The 18,098-nt window shown below is 34.2% G+C and overlaps 1 protein-coding gene and 1 non-coding gene across 3 annotated transcripts; one reads left to right on the forward strand and one right to left on the reverse strand.

The window, feature by feature from the left end:
* The first annotated feature begins 253 nt into the window (after nucleotides 1-253).
* Nucleotides 254-7,371, forward strand: LOC134534805 (uncharacterized). Of its 2 annotated transcripts, XM_063373398.1 has the most exons (6): nucleotides 254-1,081; nucleotides 1,609-1,751; nucleotides 3,132-3,736; nucleotides 4,935-5,071; nucleotides 5,165-5,368; nucleotides 6,518-7,371. In XM_063373398.1, the coding sequence occupies exons 1-6, from the start codon at nucleotides 858-860 to the stop codon at nucleotides 6,741-6,743; spliced, it is 1,539 nt and encodes a 512-aa protein (XP_063229468.1). In that variant the 5' UTR covers nucleotides 254-857; the 3' UTR covers nucleotides 6,744-7,371. The 2 variants fall into 2 exon arrangements, with proteins under 2 accessions (XP_063229468.1, XP_063229469.1); XM_063373399.1 differs by lacking the exon at nucleotides 5,165-5,368.
* Nucleotides 7,372-17,422: 10,051 nt separating this feature from the next.
* Trnar-ucg (transfer RNA arginine (anticodon UCG)) lies at nucleotides 17,423-17,495 on the reverse strand. Its single transcript has one exon. It is a non-coding gene; the product is annotated as a tRNA-Arg (tRNA).
* Nucleotides 17,496-18,098: the final 603 nt, after the last annotated feature.

Here is an 18,098-nt window from a genome sequence, read left to right on the forward strand (position 1 = left end):
ACCGCGTCGAATAGCTTCCCCTGTGAAGTCATTTGCGTTTTTTTTTTCACATTGAATTCATTTTTTGTGTGTTTAATGCAACGGTAGTAATACTGTCAAAGTACACCACGTTTCGGTCTCAGAAAATCTCTTAGGGTATTTGGTTTTCCGGGGGTCGCAATTTTCTAAACTTCATCTTCGAAATTTAAGTGCTCGGATATACAAGTTTGCAAAGTTTGAATGAAGCTTGCAATTAAAATAGACATGTCTATAGTCCATCCACGGTAACCTCCTACTTTTTTAAACGAACCTTTGAAAAAACACACCAGGATGCAGCATGTTTGGTTCGTTTGCAAAAATACTTTCCATCATATGCATATTAAACATGCATTAACACTAAATTACCGTATAATGATGTTAAATAAAATTTTACAAAAAAAGTAACTATCTATGTACAATATTATTAATATTAATGATCTCGCATGTGTGTAAATGAAACAGTGAGAGAAGTGGTGTGTTGGCAATGATTAGAACGAAATAGTTCCATAGCCAAAATATATATTTTTTGACTTTCCGCGTGTATTTAAGAATTTGTTTGGGTATTTGTTAAGTTTGAACATTTTTTTAAATCTCTGGTGAAATAAAAACGTTATGTTAACGGTAAAAAAATATTACGTGCCGAAACCGTGGTCGCGCATTAATAATGTTAATAGTCACTTGTTTGTTTTCTCTTTCAGCCGTTTGTCTGCAGTTACGCCATATTGCAGTGTGTTTTAATATATTACTGACCGTGAAATAACGTACAGTTTGTGTTTCAGGATTTTGTGTTAATATTGTGTATTTTAACTTTGTTATATTATTTATTATCTACTATTGTAATGATGGAATTTGTTATCGTTTTGATATTTTGTGTGGTTCTTGTGATTGCTGTAATGGTAATTGGTTCCGGGATGGGGAAAGCTACTTCTTCGCAGCGTCAGATGGATATCATTAACGTCGCTCAGAACTTATATGTTTTAATTAGGAAAGGCGACTTGAAGAAATGTGACGTTACGCAGACGACCGCGTTTCTTCTCAACATCGCAAAGTCAACTGTTCTCAAGTAAGTAGGCTTTTTTCGTTTTCATACACGTAAAAAAAATATCGACTGTGTCCTAAGTATTGTCGGCCTGTGTTTTAACTCACGAGGTTTTTTGTGTTTTATTTCCAATTTATAATTTTTGGTGTGAGACAACACCGCCATGTGGCGTCTCTGTTGAAAAGTTAACCTAAAATCATATTAGGCCTACTCAGGTCCTAACAATAACAATATAGGCACTTTCAAGTATTTTTATGGGTGTGATACACGTTTGTTTATAACGATGTTTATAAACTTTATGATAGGTTTAACTATAACATAAGGGAGTGATTTTATAATTTGCATTTAATTAGTTTTTCATCTGTTTGGGAGATCACAAAATAAATAAAAAAAACACTTCATTAATTTCGTGGACAAAGTCTCTCATGTTTCCATTTAGTGACCACAAAGCAAATATTTGTGACAAAATGCCATATTTGGAACACTGCCTAACTGCGTATTGTGAACGGGTCCCCGGAAAAGTGTTATGACAAATGTTTTTTTTTGGTTAGGTACTACAAGAAAGACATTGAAGAAGTTTCAACACCAGGAAAAAAGAGGAAAAAAAGGCCACAGGAAGGAAAGTCACTTGACACAGTCGACGATTTCACAGTAAATGCAATCAGGAATGCAATTTACAGGATGTACGCTGAAGGTAAAAATTTGATACTGAAGAGTAGTTTCAATATCACTGGGGTAGGCCCTACTTAATTGTATTCATTTCATATATCCATATGCAGATTGACCGGTTCAGTTTTTTTCCCGATATAATCTGTCCTTTAAAAATACTTAACATTTTTGGGTGGTTTGTTAGGTTTCTTTATTGATATGGTATTGATATATAGAATATTGTGCAACATATGAAATAGGTACACGTCCTTTTAAGGTTAGGTTAAAGATAGAAAGAAAATTGTTACATTCTAAAACTACAAGTAATGTTTATATCGTTATACACAGTATACATATTAAATAACCTCAACTTTTATGATGTATCAGAAGGTTAAATAATGACTATTTCCAGTATCAATAATATCCAGTTGTGCGCTTTAGCAGTAATTGGTTACAAATTAGTGAGTTGTGGTCTAAGCAAGCATGGTTATTAAAAAAAAATTGGGATACTTAATTGGCTAAATTGTACTGTGTGGCAGGGTCCAGTACAATATATATTCTATTGCAAAATAGTGTCATGCCCCGCCTAACCCTTTAGAAAATATAGGGGTATTGTTATTTTATAAACAATAGGCCTACTTAATTGTAATGAAGTATCATATGAAAACACAACTTAGCCAGACAAACTGTGTGTTAGTGTATGAAGTAACAGAAGGTTATAAAACAGTAAAAGTTTAGTATCGCGTATCCGATTCGATACATTGATCATGATCGCATGATCCTGCAAATATTGATCCTGTGATTGATGATGCTTGCTTTTCTAATTTATTACGTTTAAAAATCCTGTACAAAACCAAAACTAAAAACCTGTGATATAGTAATGAGTTATGATTTAAAGTTGAATAATAATGAAAATATATATGTTTTATTAAACTTATGATAATTATTCTTGCTATACCACAATATTTGATTATGTTCAGGATCTTTGATCTGAATAAATGAAAAAAAACATGCACCACACGATCAATAGGATGTACAGGTTCATGCATAAAGATCTAGGGATCACATGGGATACACGATACAAAACATTTACCTATAACACAGTGTAGAGCTTGTAACTTATTGATTGCTAAATTGAATGCTGAAATACTAATATTTTACACAACTTCAATACAAACGCGCAAAATACAAACGCGCAATATAATCGTCATATCATTGCAGACAAAAATACTGCAATGTAGAATTCCTCTAAGAAAACTACAAAATTTAAATTAATTTAAAAGTATTTTTGAAATGTAAGTTTATTAAAACTATTTAATAAATGTAAATTGTGCACTTAAATTATCTTCAACGGGGTTGTGGTTTCGCTTAGTTTTGTGTACCTCTGTTATTTCATGTATTGTTAATGTATGCAATAAATTTACAGGTTTGAATGTTACAGTCGACACCATTTTGAAAGAAATCAGGGAAAGACAAATAGATTATTATGGTGGAAGATCAAGTCTTCATAAATTGTTAAAGAAGATGGGATTTTCATGGACAACTGTTGATGGACGAAAAGCTTTGATAGAGAATGAAAACATAGTATTGCAGCGAATAGATTTCTTGAGAAAGTATAAAGAAGAAAAAGAAAGAGGTGCCAATTTCATATTTGTTGATGAAACATGGATTTTCCAGAGAGGCAAGGCATTAATTTATTTGAAAATTTGTTCTGTGGTCCAATACAAAGTATTTCATTTCCATTTCATATATTTTTCAGGAACTGTATCAAAGTCATGGCAGGACAAGAGTCTACAATCTGCGAAGAGACGTACTGTTGGAGATGGTAAAAGGTTTATTGTTGTTAATGCTGGAGGGCGCACTGGCTTTGTGCCAGGAGCAGGATTACTTTTTGTTTCAGGTCAGAAGACTGCAGACTACCATGGCGAGATGAATGGGGAAACTTTCTTGATGTGGTTTGAAGACATGTTGGTGCATCTTGAGGAACCCAGTGTCATCATAATGGACAATGCTTCATATCACAGCACCCAGGTATGTGCAATGGTAAAGCAGTGTCTTTTTATTGCTCAAATTGTAATGTGAAAAATTTACATGTGTTTATTATTGTGTATAAGTACGAATATTCGAGACTAATACATTTTGCCAGCAATAATTGTTATCTTAATAGTATGCCTACACTACATTTTTATAAACTATAATGTTTGAGCTGAAATTGATTACACACACACACACACACACATATATATATATATATATATATATAATGTAATTGAATTACATCGTAGTGCAAACTAATTTAGTAGAGGGTTTGAAATACCAAATAAATTTTTTTTATTGCAAATAGCATTTGAAAATGACATAATTACTTGTTTGGTAAAAGGACCCACTTTATGAATGCTCTGTTGCCCTACTTAATAAATTAAAATAATATTTTCAAAAAAATTTCTAGTCACTAAACTAACATGCTTTGTTAAATTTAGAAATTCATTACGACAATATGCCAAAACACATGTTTGCTTTGCATAAGTACAGTAGAACCCTGTTATAATTTGTTTTTAAGGGGCTACAAGAAAAAAAAAACATAAGCAGGAAATTCAATTTAGTACTTTTTAGTGTGGATTTATTGCCAATGGACTCAACAAGCTGCATAAAGATATATTTGATGCTCCAATTTGCTTGTAGCAAGCCAAAAACAATTTTTCTTTAACATCATGGTGCTTCCAGCTTCTATCTGCTTTGTCTTTACTTACACATTGTCTCATTGCTGTAAAATTGTCTCATTTCTGTATAATTGTCATAATTCACGACAGTGTTTACAGTGGAAATGCTTAAGTCCAGTTCTTTTGCCACTTGAACATGTGATTTAAGTGAATACATTTGAAAACACACAGATTGGCTAAAAATTTATGAATTTATTTGTTTTCCAAGGGTGTCAACAGGCAGTTAACTGCTAACATACACATATACATAGACAGTATAGACAAAGGCTTTTAATTTTTTTCGTCTTCTAAAATTTTATGAAGTGAACATTACAAGCACGAAACGCATAATTTGTGAAACATTATATCCAGGAATTAAATACATTGTCCTTATAGGGAAAATATTGGACTTGAAAAATAATACATTATAGGCAGGAAAACTTTATAAGCAGTAAAATTGTAACAGGGTTCTACTGTCATGAATTCTTATCAGCTACTTGAGTATTTAGTTAAATGTTGGCATAACGTAGGTTGAGAAAACACCTACAACGAACTGGACCAAGGATACACTGATCGCGTGGCTGGAGAAGAATGAGATAAAACATGAAAATAATTTGTTGAAAGTGGAGCTGCTGAGAATAGCTAAACAAAACAAGCCCCGAATACGGTATATTATTTCGTTTTTTTTACAGCATTTCTTTAAAAGTGAGATAGTTGCAAAAAATTACGTTCTTACGCCTTGTTCTAACACACTTTTCAGATATGAGGTAGACGAGTTGGCTCGTAACTATGGCCACGAAATTCTACGACTCCCACCCTATCACAGCCACTATAATGCAATCGAACTAGTTTGGGCTCAATGTAAACACCATTACAATAGTAACGTGGGGCGGGCCAAGAGATTTGACAATGATGCAGTTGTAGCCATCTGGAAAGAGGCTCTTGATGCTTCCACACCAGAGAGGTATTTTCATGTTGCATGACCAATGGGGTATTCCTTTTGAAGTAGAAATTGTTTTATTTTCCTGTAGAACATTCCTCAAGCTTCAGCAAAACCCTTACCATACATTTTTACATAATACGTAAGTATTGTTGCCTAGCAGCCTGGTCCTACCATTCCTTTTGATAACTTTGTGTGCTAGTGTGTGATAGTGTGATTATCATTTTGTGTATATTCATATACCAGTAATACAGTTTTAAAACAATTGGTAAAAATAAGTGGTTTGAATTTGTGTAGTTGTCGTTTTGAAAATGTGTTGCATGTATGTGTTTGTGTTCGTGTTTGTGTTTGTGTTTGTAATTTTATTCCCATGTGATTCATACATATCTGTGTAGTTTCTAGATCTAACAGTGGTGACTTATTTGCAAGGTTTTTTTTTGTAATTGCAGTCCATTTTCAATTGTTTCATTTCCATAAATAGTTTTGTATTTATTAGTAATTGTGATATTACTTTCTGTTATGCTTAATCTTGTGTCAATGACTTTAAAGTTATGGTGGGTTCAGTGCTGTAGGCAGATTTCAATATTCAGATAAAATTTCAACGTAGAGAATTTTAAATATTTTCATCTAGCGAAGTTGAATAGGTATTTACACATGTAGTTCTTGCACATTAGTATTTTCAAAAGTTATGTTATTATAGTGAAATACATATACAGTAAATCATCAAAACTATTCAAAAAATTAAATTTTCGCTATATCTCACTGTTTTTGTCTGGGACAAATTTTAACCAAAAACAAACACAAAACTTATGAAATAAATATTTTATCATATGCATTCTAAGCCTTTATTGATAACATATATAATATTTACAGCTTTATTATATCTTGAATAAACCACTATAATTTTTTTTTTCAGATAACATAAAACAAAACATGTTACTTCAAGTATTAAATAATAGCTTTGATAGTTGAGGAAAACACATTAAATGAGTTTCGTTGTGTTTAAAAATAGTTTCTTGTGGAGTGAGTTCAAAATTGTATGTAATAAAGAGCATGCCATGCATTGTTTACTATGCCGTTTTGACAGAAACAAACATATTTTGTTATAGAGTGGTTTTTGCTATAAACAGGTCATTTATATAGAGGTTTTACTGTATACATTAATTTTTTTAGATGGGCGAGGTGTGTGGATCACGTGGAGAAGCTAATTCAAGCAGACTGGGAGAGAGAAGTCCACATAGACAGCGGCACCATTCCTCCACTCATCATCCACCTCGGCAAGGATAGTTCAAGTGAAGACAGTGACAGCGAAGAATTTGAGGTTACGACACAGCAAGTAGATGGAGACAGTGAAGTACTGGCAGTTCCTCTTGATGATTTACCCGGGTGTTCTTATTGAGGTCTGTATGTAATAAACACCTGGGCAACTGTAAGTATTGGGGTTTGAAACATTTTTTTTTCTTTTATGCATTCCCATTAAGTATGTTGATTACTGGAACTTTATGTATTAACTTTATATTACACATATTATGATAAATTTATAATAAATTTCATTTCTGGATTCGTATAGGTGTATGTGAAACATTTTATTTTGTTGTGTGTCTTCATTTTTCAGTGAACTTACTTGGAAAACAAAAAGCCAGTCCCCATCCAGGGCCACAAATAAATAATGCATATAAGTGGTATAGAAATTACTGTCAATTCTTTACCACAATTTTACTGTTCATAAAATTATGATTTTGTCTAATAAGTATACTCAGGAAAATGTATATAACCATATTTTTATTTGTGGCCTTAACCGGCAAAATGGTAGGGGTTTATTAAATAAAAGAAGAAAATTCATTTTTAAATGTTTTCATCTGAATTTGTTAATTTTATTAAACCTTCAATCCTTAGTCTTTTCCAGATTGCTTAGATGGACAGCCATATGTATAATTTACAATACTTTTTTTTTCAGATGCAGAAAACTGTGTTGAACTGTACTAAAGGATGATATTTATTGCTTACATAAATGTTGTAAATTTATATGTTCTCCTAAAAATTTACTTTAAATTATATGTTAATTCTTTAGCTAACAAACTTATTTTTTAATATTTTTACCATTGGGTATCATAAATGTTATGAACATATACATGTATACTTAGATCATATTCAAATTACTTATATATATATATATATATATATATATATGTACATACACACACACACATTGTTTTGACAGCTGGTGATTGTAAACAAACCATTTGACATTTGTCACATGGCAATGTTTTTGTTTTCATACGGCGGAAGGATACATAGTGACATTAAAGTAGATCCGGTGAAAAGCAGGGCTTCAGAAAAGTAGGAGGTTACCGTGGATGGACTATATGCTTTATTTCTCTTCTTTGAGGCCTCGCCATGGACGGCGTCGCTATATTTTACTATGAAATTTTCAGAAGTAGCTCTAGAAACATATTATAAGATATGTCACAACAAAAAATTCCCACGTGTAAGGATGTAACTTATATATATGTACAGTAGAACCCCTCATATCCGACCTTTCCACAACCAACTCCTCCGGATATCCGACCTAGTCTCCGTGGTTGGCGAGCCTGTTGAGACTTGAAAATGTGACGCATCTACATTTTTTCGTTTCGCAAACTGTCAGTTCAGCCGTGATTGGTGTAGAATGTGCTCGTACTATAATCTTGCACTGTTCTATGTTTTTTGACGTGACAACGGCTAATAAATCGATGAACGCCGGCTGCACGCACGAAAAAGGATAACTCATTGTCCCGTTACGCACATTGTCCGTTACGCTTTGTCCCGTTACGCTCATTTTAATATTCCACTCGATTGGAACATCCTTCGATTTGACTTTTTCGAAGCACATTAAACTTGAAACACTCCCATTCGTTTCCTACTTTTCCTTTCATCGTCCTATCCTTAACAGAATAACACAGATTGGAAGAAGTTAAATAACAAACATGTATAATAGTTATATTTAAAATAATCTGTTCGTTAAAGTAATAAACATATTTGAATTAATGAGTGCAAACAAAAGTTAATTTATCAATTAAATTGTAGATTTCATTTCACTCCTTCTTTGTATCCATACAAAATAGTGATAATTCAATAAAAATGATTCAATTTTATTCATAAAAGTATGCAATCATTTCATCAATGTTCTGTTATGACGTCACGTTAAACGTAATGTATTGTGGGCAGAAAAAGTAGAGGGACACTTCCCCAAAATCAAGATTTTGCAAAACTGAAGCAAAAATACATCACTTAATTCTTTAAATAAGGTATGCTTACATTGTATTCATCTTCTAATTCATAATTTAACAAAAGTTAATGTTTGAAATGTTTACAGCAACATTTTTTACAAATAAAGTTGTATTACTTTACATACTGTATAGCTGGGAAAGGCGGTTTTTTTTTGCTCCTACGGATATCCGACCTTTTGGCCTTTCCGACCATGGCCCGGTCTTGTCAAGGTCGGATATTAGAGGTTCTACTGTATGCATATATATATATAAATATTAGCATATTTGTGAACATTTATCATACAGCCCTCAGTTGAGTGTATACACTTCCGAGAATACTCAAGAAGGTGCGTAATACCTATTTACTGAGAAGAAAAATAATTTCAAATTAAATGAGTCTGTACTGTAAATAAGATTGATAGAGTACTCATATATCAACCAACATATGCAGCAGATTTAACCAAATACCTTTATATTAATATGTGAATGTTTGCAAAAGTAATTGATTTTATTACAGAATATCTCAAATATACAACAATTTAAGTAACTTTTTTTGCCTAAATTAACTCTATTGGGTTATTGTCATTGATAATGCAATAAAACATTCACTAAAAACCATTATATTGTTATAAATACGTATGCACAATGCAGGATAAGAGAATCACATTCACATAAGTTTAATTGATACATTATGCAGTGAGTAATGTCGGGAGAAAGAATATTCAAATGTTTGTTTGTGTGGTTTTTATTTAATTTTTTTTCTTTCTTTCAAATTTTTGTACGTATTCTACAAACAGTTATGAGCAATACATTTAGGTTGTCTGACAAAAAACTCTAGGAAATAACACAAAAAAAACCTTATCTTCAGAACACTGGATTAACTTGTTTGCACTCATGACAGTGGAATGAAATATTTACATAACACATTCCAAAACGATCTAACAAATAACATAATCAATTTTTCATATAACACAGGGAAATAATTCTTAAATAACGTAACAAATCTAAACAACTACCAAAATGATACATTTGTCAAGGTGGTTCATAAAGAATAACGTTTCTGTAAACACCAATAGAAGTTAAGGCATATTCGAGAAATTTTATGCAGAAAATTCAACATGAACGTAAATTATATACGAAGTTTGCGTACATGCTGATTAGTTCCCTAATTTATTGGCATAGATCCAATCAAAAAAGTTTCACAATTAGAACTTTTTTCCTTATAATAAAATTTTGCTCTTCCTCCTTTGACTTTATTTTCTTTACAGCCAAGTAATTAAAATTCATCCAGTATTGCCTGTGGATCTTGGCGTGACTTTTTTTTGGGCTGAAAAAAAAATTGTTTGATTAAATTGATTTCTCTCAGAGTTCAGAAGATTGGTATATATATTTTAAAGCTTAATTCTTCCCCTCCCCCTTTTTTACTTGAAAGAATGAATTCAGCTGACACTCGTGCATTTGTACTTTGAAATTGATTACTTTTATTTTTTTTCGTTTTAGTAGTACCAGTAGCGCAAGCGGGCGTGAAATCAAGAGCTGTGAATAATTTCTCTTGATAGAAAAACTGGTTTAGTGATAATATACCAGAGTTAACTTTTACTTATAAAATAAGCTGCATAAATTTTAAAGGTTTTCGGTAAGTTCTTAGTTTGTGAAATAATTTCAAAATTTTCTAATATAGAGAGAATATATTATTTTTATTAAAATTACTGCTACAAAATTGACGTGAAAAATTACCAACGTTTAAAAGTAGAATCTCAGTAACACTGGAATAAAATAATTAATATCGTTATTCAGGTGACAATTTATAAACATCATAACGTAAATATCATTACGCTAAAATCAGATTTATGGGGCAATATTTTTTATTTACAAATTTCATTTCGAAAATTTTATTTATATGAAATATTGAAGCTGCTTCCATGTCAATGAGAAATTTTAGTTTTTTTTATATTTAGAAATAGGCAATGAGAAAAAAAAATTAAAATAAACATACCTTGGTCTGAGGTGGCCAAGTACGATAGAAGTGAGACTTCACAGATAGAGGTATTAAAACGTTTTATAATTTATGAAATTAAGCAAGTATGCAAGGTTATAATTGCTCAGGTAATCAAGTGCACAAATATACACGTGTGTTATAGTGCAAAAATGTAATCGAGCGTCCCACTTCATGATAATTGCATATTGAGCTTCCCTATGAATGTTAATAATTCGTTTCGCTCTGATGACGTCATCTCTATTTAACCTACCGGCTGTAAAAAAATGTTTGACTCAAATAAATATTTAATATTAGTGCCTCTTTAAAAACTGTTTGAAACTATAGAATTTATTTATATGCTGCCGTAATAATCGGAATGCGACTCCTTCGAGAAAGTTCTCGTTCGTGCCGCACGCGGCGCCCTAAACTGGGGAGGCCGTCGACGGTAACACGTTATCCTCGCCTGACCTGCTGCCCCTGCGGGACCGGAGCTAGGCAATTATTGACACAGCTTTGTAGATGCGGTTGCCGGGCGCGGCAGGCGTTGCCAAGGTACCGCGAGCGACCTGGAAGCCTCTCAAGCCGGCGCGAATTTGCGGCTGAAGGCCTGTTTAACAAAATACATGATGTCCAAAAATGAATGAAGCCAGTTCCAATGATACATTATAACAGTTTAATTTAAACTATTTACAACAAATCACACTTCAAATTAAAGGTAAACTAAACCAGTTTTTCTTACAAACGTTCAATATGTGTACCTTTAGTCAGGAACTTCGACTTTCAACCCCAATCTTACGAATAGATTATAATGGGAGGGGCTCCATGCTGTTGCCAAATAAAGTTTACAGGTTCTACCTCTACTAATTGCGGAAAGAGTCATTCTTTCGACATATCCATATAAGCCACCCCTGGTCGGTAGTTTCCGCGAAACAACGTCGGGACACATCGCAGAAAACGTTTAATTTTGGGGGATCTCTTTGGAGTTGGAGTTCTACAATTTCATGAGAATATTCTGACCCCCCCTCCACAGAAACGCACGTTAAACTGAAATTAAAGATTCACTCTTAGCCAATCGCAGAATACAAAACGCTTTACGCCCAGGAGTCGCACTTTTTCGAAGGTGGCGCTGCAAGCGAGAAAACAACACAGAAGCACTCACGCATGCGCTCATCTAAAACGTTTTGAGTTATTCTTTAGTGGTGACCTTGAACCAAAACTGTACAACGCTTACAGTTGATACAGTTAAGATGTATAACTGGGTCATTCTTTTATGAACACAGTGTATTAGCTTCGCCGCCGGAAAACACCGAAATTCTGAGTGGAGGGCTTCGCGTAATGACGAGAAAGACTTGTTAGATTCTAAGGTTAACTGTGCATATCCAGGGAAATGGTCATTTGATCTTGCCAGTATTGCCAGCCAAAATTTGTTGGAACACTTTTTTGAAGGATGTCCTTTAAAATTATATTAAGAAATTAAGAATAATATTTTTGTACGAGATAATTATCTTAATAATGATATATACCTAAGGATTCATTGAGCCACAGATACATACTCATCGTTCTGTAAACGCCCTCACGGCAAATATGAAGAAAAAACGCATTCTAAATACATGCTCAAGACAAAAAAGAACTTTCGGCCCCAATTAAATTAAATTTTTAATTTGATATTGCAAATTAGTAAATTAATTGTAGTTTCGTTATGAGTTAATATGGATATAATTTTTAAACCATGCTATTCGAAGACACCCGGCAAATATTTGGGAAGGATGTCCATCTACATATACTGTTTACACTGCCGCTTTATTGATGATCATGTAAAACTCTCGATTTATGTCAGTAAACCAATAGAGCGTGGTTTACACATAAAATTCAACACTAACTTGCACTAAAATCACCTCCCAGCTGACTGTTGGTAGAAATTTTAACCAATATTGCACCGGTACTTTAATTATCGTTTGTGAATTATCGATTGTTGGTAGTCATTTACTTGAATGCTGATTTCATGTAGTGACTGCGGTAAGTTTAACGAAATAAAATTATTGGGAAGATATTAAAATGAGTCTAGAGTGGCACAAATTTTGTATTTTTAAAGTAAATAACTACCAATTCCTTAACAACTGTTATGCAGTAAATCAAAATTTTAAAACCGATATTTCTATGAAACAAGAAGAAAACATGTTCTCTATGAGTTACTACTACAACAATATTCTACTTTGGATATTTAGTGACAGTTTGTAATTTAAAAATGATACCATCAAAGAAAAACTAGTTTTAGACAATTACATGAAAGTCCTTTCAAGGCAACATGCCTATAAAGAGAGTGGTAAACATTTAATCTTTGATTAACTGAGTAAGGTATTGTCGGGGATAAACTTACAATTTATTCTTCTCAGGGGACAGCTTGTCTGAAAGTATTCTTTGTTGTTGGAGATTGGCAGCGTGAATGGCAACACTGGTCCATCTATCAGCTCTACCCTTTGTCTTTTACGCGCAATTTCTGATTGGTTATTGGCCGGGAAAACAAATTGTCAAACACTCTGTCCCTACTCAGAAAGTCGGTACTATTGATTGACTGTGCATATACAGTGTAAAGTTCACTTGATCTTGCCAGTATTGCCAGCAATACCAAACTAAAATTTGTTGCCAAATTATTTGATTACAGTTTTTTTTTAAATCTCTACTAAGAAATTAATTAATTAAATAATATATTACAGTATTATAATATCCGTACTTGAATTTTAGTAACTTATTTATTTACCCTTTAAAGGATCTTTAGTGTTTGCACAAGATAGGTATACATCATTCTTAAGATGAGAAAGGATTCAGAAGTCACTTACTTCGGTCGCCTTACTGAATAAGTCTACTTCTTAGTTTTTTTCTTAGTGTGAAAGTGTCTCACTCACCCTCTCCAACAGCAGTGTTTTCCAGACGCATGTAGAACCTAGCGCCAACTTACCTGTGTTGTTTGAAACCACCCCCTTCCCCACTTTCTCCATCCACGGCGCCTTCATGAATAATGTCATCAGCGTGTTGAAATATTCAGGCCGGTACAGTTGCCCGGGGTTACTGGGGGGGGGGGGGATCGAGGTGGTGGTGGCAGGTGTGCTAACATTGCCCACCTTCGCCCACCTTCCTCCGGCCATCGAAACCCCCAACCCCGGGAAACCGACGCGGCAGGAGGTCACTTACTTCTGGACACCCGTGCAACCTGGATGGAAACTCAAATCCCGAAGATGCGAATCATTGGCGAAATTTTGTAGTGATCTCTCTCGACTCTTCCACACCGCAGGCTTAGGTTTATTATCCCAGGTACTACAACTTTGAATTAATGTCGTTTGTATTAAAAAGGTTTTTGCTGTAAATGTTAAAAGTCTGCGTTTTTCTAGTAAATGACCTACATAAATTATTTCATACGCAGGTATCAAAATAACAACAATTTACGTTTACGACATTCTCATCAAATACAAAATAATAATAATGGAACTTACGTGTAATCCAGATAGCTTTCTGTTTTACGTCGAGAATAATAATATACACAATTATAAAACACTTATAAAGTTGCGTAATCAATCGCAATGTCCTTTCCTTACTACATACGAAATATTGGTGTTAAATATTTGCGATACTTCTTTAGGGAAAGATACATTCGTTCAGCAATGAACACAAGCATCTTTAATAATTGATATTTTTGTGATTTATAAGGTTGAAAATTTATTACAATGACGTTAACTCAACAAAATATTTGATGAGATTTTACAACTAAATTTGGACACAAACATCAAATGAACTATTTATTTAGTTTCAAATATTGTTACTGAAACCAAATTGTTCAGGACCTTTTTTATGGTTAATTACCAAGTAAATTGTGATTTCCATTCCGTTCAGCTGCTAACCATTCCTTTATATGTCACACATTTAACAGAAATATTTCTAAAATATTATAATTAGGTCTTTTGTTGTGTACCTTCGTAGGATTCCATTTATATTGTTTATTTTCTCATCGACTCACCTCAGGATCTTTTCGTGCGTCATTTTAACCATAAATTTTATATTTCTTCGAAACATCAATTAAAAATTGTCTAGATGTTTGGCTTCTTCAGAACCCACGTTTATGCTCTCTACAGAGCAATACTCCACACGTAACACCTAACCTGTATCTTTGTCTAAAATTCCAACTTGATGAAGTGTACTGTATGGGTCAGGAATCTTGCGAACTGCGGGGGTGAAGGGGAAAGAGTGGTTCAAGGCCGGCAGGGGAAGTAGGGGTTGAAGGGGAAGGGAGTGTCATGCGATAGGAAATTCCGTCTCCCTTCTTGCGTTACTAACCGTGTGAAGTATATTGGCAGGTAGTGTGCGACGAGTAATGGAGGCGAATGTTAAGCGTAGGAAAAGTAATAAAGTGATTCACAGCAAAGAAAGAGTAAAGTAATATCAATTTGTGATCAAGAAGCTCGTGAAAAATGCCTTTCGATTCCTATTCATAAAGCAACGGAACGTGCTGCAAATTATACAGATGTAAGCAAAGCAACAGTGATGCGTATTCGAAAGAAACAAATTGCAATGCCAAATGAACCGCATACAACACCAGGGAAAAAGAGGCAAGCCATGCATTTTAAACATGTGTAATGTGCATTAGTGATATTAAACAAAGGGCATTTATCATTGGTTATGTTAGTTTTACAAAATATATCAGACGTGCATATGTTTTTTTATTATTAAGATTGCTACAGAATAACGTTTTTAAGTGCAGGCCACGAAAACAACGCAAGATTGAGATCGACAGCTTCTATAAACGTGTCATTAGAGACACAATCCAGGAATTCTATGCGGTTAAAAAGCTTGTCCCCACAGTACGCAAATTGATTCCCGCATTAAAGGAAAAGATAGGTTGGCAGTGGACCCCTTCGTCGCTCAAGAGATTATTGCGAAGTATGGGCTTCGTCAGGAAACGGTGCGAAGACAGGCGGCGTTTGTTAATCGAACGAGCTGACATAATGACGTGGCGCTCCAAGTACCTCACTCAAATTAGACAGTGTAGGTCTGAAGGTAAGAAGTGTTTTACCTTGATGAGTCGAAGGTGGATACTAATCTCACCTTCCAGAAATGTTGGCAACACAAAAATGACATAACGGGAGTAACTAAAGGAAATGCAACCAAGAGGCTAATATTGGTTCATATTGGTTCAAAATTTGGATTTCTCCCAGGGGGGTTATTGATATACAAGTCAGGTACGACAGTCGGAGATTATCATGGGAAAATGAATGCTGCTAATTTTGAAAATGGCTGTCCGAACGTGTTCTACTAAACTTGCCGCCATCTTCTGCTGTAGTAATAGACAATGCGCCATATCATTCCAAACAAGAGGATAAGCCTCCTTCGAAATACAGTACAAAAAACTAAATGATTACATGGCTAAAACGCAGAACTGTAGAGTGTGATCGAAAAAAGCTGAAATGTATGTTGATGAAACTAGTAGAAAAACACAAACCAAATGAGAAAATATTTCGGGTTGATCAATGATATCATGTCATTCGACTCCCACCATACATGTGTGAGTTCAACGCTATTGAATTAGCGTGGGCAGAGATAAAGAGGTGCTTTCGGGAATGTAATACCGTGGGAGAGTTCTGTGCGCAAGCACTTCAGACACACACACTAGATGCTGTTAACTCTGTAACAAAGGATGACTGGGTAGGCTACTGCAATCATGTTCAAAAATTAGCAGACGAATACTGGAAGAGGGACTGCATAATAGACATGGCAATGGACCAGTTCTTAATAAATTTACATGACGACAGTGACGATGACGAATTCCTTTCATCAACGAGTAACAGTGTAGTGGACAACAGTGATGAAAATAGTGATACTGACAGTGCTACATCGTGTTTGGCTCAGCCTTTGTAAGAACAGGTATTTATTCTTTGACTCATAGAGCTCTAGTAACATTTTAATGTTTCCATATCGCCTCGTTTCACATAACTAAGAGGTGCAATTTTGCCTCTCTTGGCTTACATGAGCTGCGGATCTAACCAACACTGCCTTCACTGTGGTGAGTTTCGAAACTTGAGTCAAATTTTTTTTACAGTCACGTCATGTTAGAATTATGTGTCTATTTATATGTGTTCAGTGTAACAAAATGCCATTACGTTTTTACAGATACACAATTAAATGTTGCGCTTTCATTACTGCGCTGCATGTTTTTATAACGCCAAATATATAGCCGGGTCGTGCCTAGTTCCGTGCGCGCCGCCCCGCCGCCGCTTCGTTCTGCCGATCCGTGCCGAGCAATGTTTGTTGTCGGAACTATGGGATACAGCTCGCTACTTTCGTGGTCCCTACAGTATACATTACTTAATGGATTCGTTTATCTTCATGCTAGATTGACTGTTTTTGGCGAGTATGCTTAAAACACACTAAAACCCATGTGGCTGGATGTGTTATAGCTACAGAATTATATATGTAGACGAGACAGTAGTATTGGAGAAAAAGAAAATTAACTATAGAATATGCTGAACAAGTTAGTTATGAATGACAGAGAATATAAATTAAGAAAAATTACATGTGGCTATGATAACAAAATATCGTGTATAACTTGTATTACTTCTGGTTTGAGTCTTCCGAGGGTGAGGTAAAAAAATCTATATCTTCTCCTCAATTGCACCGAGATTCTTCCAGCGGCTTTACAATATTAATATTACTTCATGACATGTTTTCATCGTTTGAATTACTGCACTGTACCGAACGCTTATAAATAATAATAAAACACCAAATTTAATCACACTGCTAATGTGGTGGCTATTGGCAAGATAGCAACATTCAATGTTTCAATCCAAAAAAATAACAGATTGGCCTCGACCGCGACAGGACTCGAACCTGCAATCTTCGGATCCGAAGTCCGACGCCTTATCCATTAGGCCACGCGGTCCTCTTTAATATTTTCCTAACATACTGTAAGTATATGTCTCACTAAGAAAAATTATACTATGACAGTACCAAATACATATTTAGTTCACCATGGCTGTATCCGAATACTGGCCTAATGGATCCCTTAGCTAAGGGATCCACTAAAAGTGCATCGTAGTGGACGTGGCCATCTTTGTGTTGAATCCGAATTCTCACAAGGGATGCCGATGCATCCCTTCACGCATCCACTAATTCGAGATTTCTAGGGATGCGACACTCGCATCCACTAACGCGTCCCTACATCCATTAGCTTCGGAATCGGGTTTTATTTTGTTTGTGTATAATATTACTTCAGATTTTCAGCATAATATTTGTTTAAAACATTATAAGCGAAAGTGATAACTTAAACAGAGACAAATGAAGACGTTAATAAATATAATAAAAATACGAATTTAAACTTAAAGGATAATTCAAAACTCATAAGTATTTTTAAAGTTTACAATTTATAAAATGTATTTTATTTGGATCGCTAACATCTATAACATACACGTTACATTATTTTTTAATTGGTAGGTATTTATTATTTACGTTTTGCTGAATATTCGTAGATATTCCTACACAAAAT

This window comes from Bacillus rossius, chromosome 8, assembly GCF_032445375.1.
Source record: "Bacillus rossius redtenbacheri isolate Brsri chromosome 8, Brsri_v3, whole genome shotgun sequence".
Classification (NCBI taxonomy): Eukaryota; Metazoa; Arthropoda; class Insecta; order Phasmatodea; family Bacillidae; genus Bacillus; species Bacillus rossius.

What these genes read in the sequence shown, in the direction of transcription:
- LOC134534805 (XM_063373398.1), top strand. Translation starts at nt 858, where the DNA reads ATGATGGAATTTGTTATCGTTTTGATATTTTGTGTGGTTCTTGTGATT. An exon ending in CTTCATATCACAGCACCCAG is followed by an intron (nt 3,737 to 4,934) that starts GTATGTGCAATG and finishes GGCATAACGTAG; the next exon opens with GTTGAGAAAACACCTACAAC. An exon ending in CAAAACAAGCCCCGAATACG is followed by an intron (nt 5,072 to 5,164) that starts GTATATTATTTC and finishes CACACTTTTCAG; the next exon opens with ATATGAGGTAGACGAGTTGG.